This window comes from Nanorana parkeri, unplaced genomic scaffold, assembly GCF_000935625.1.
Source record: "Nanorana parkeri isolate BGI_ZX_2015 unplaced genomic scaffold, ASM93562v1 scaffold6670, whole genome shotgun sequence".
NCBI classification, from domain to species: domain Eukaryota; kingdom Metazoa; phylum Chordata; class Amphibia; order Anura; family Dicroglossidae; genus Nanorana; species Nanorana parkeri.
This window is the reverse complement of record NW_017312915.1, coordinates 1,509-2,268: the sequence shown is the minus strand read 5'-3', so window position 1 is coordinate 2,268 and position 760 is coordinate 1,509. Positions and strand designations below refer to the sequence as shown.

The following is a 760-nucleotide window of genomic DNA, read 5'->3' as shown; positions in this document are numbered from 1 at the left end:
CTCCGAGGAGGAGAAGAAGCGGCGTTCGCATGCCGTGCAGCGCAGGGGTTTCTCCGAGCAGTGCGCCGCCTGGTGCTTCTGCAGGGCGGCGGAGCGTTTGTAAGCCTTGTGGCAGACGCTGCACTGGAAGGGGCGCTCCGGGCCGCACTTGTGCCGCAGCAGCTCCTGCGACTGGCCGAAGCCGCGCTGGCAGGCGTTGCACTTGAAGACGCTCTCGGCGCCGTGCTGGGCGTACGCCTTGTCGCACAGCGTGCAGTCGGGGTCGTCGCTCTTGTGGGTGCGCCGGTGTCTCATGAGCGCGTACTGCTGCTTGAAGCTCATCTGGCACAGGTCGCAGTGGTAGGGGCGCTCCTCGCTGTGCGTGCGCTCGTGCTGCCTCAGGTCGGAGGGCCGGCGGAAGGTCTTCTGGCAGGCGGCGCAGCGGAAGGGGCGCTCCCCGGCCGGCGTGCACGGGTGCTGCAGCAGCTGCGACGACTCCTTGAAGCGCAGCTGGCACGTCTGGCACTGGAAGAGCTGCTCGCCGGCGTGGGCGTACATGTGGCGCAGGAGGTGCGAGCGGTGCTTGAAGCTCTTCTCGCACACGGTGCACTTGTAGGGGCGCTCGGAGCTGTGCGTGCGCTTGTGGTGCACCAGGTGCGAGGACTGGCTGAAGCTCTTGTCGCACAGCGCGCACTTGTACGGCTTCTCGCCCGTGTGGACGCGCTCGTGGCGGGAGAGTTCGGAGAGGTGCTTGAAGGGCTTGTGGCACAGCGTGCAGCTG

General features: G+C 67.6%; 1 protein-coding gene across 1 annotated transcript in view; it reads right to left on the bottom strand.

Annotated features, from left to right (window-relative positions):
• Positions 1 to 3: 3 nt before the first annotated feature.
• Positions 4 to 760, bottom strand: part of ZNF319 (zinc finger protein 319) — a gene marked incomplete at its 3' end in the record, with an annotated part of 2,174 nt that continues 1,417 nt past the window's right edge. The window contains exon 2 of the mRNA XM_018575966.1: positions 4 to 760. This exon is cut by the window's right edge and continues 45 nt beyond it. Coding sequence (XP_018431468.1) covers positions 4 to 760 — 757 coding nt within the window.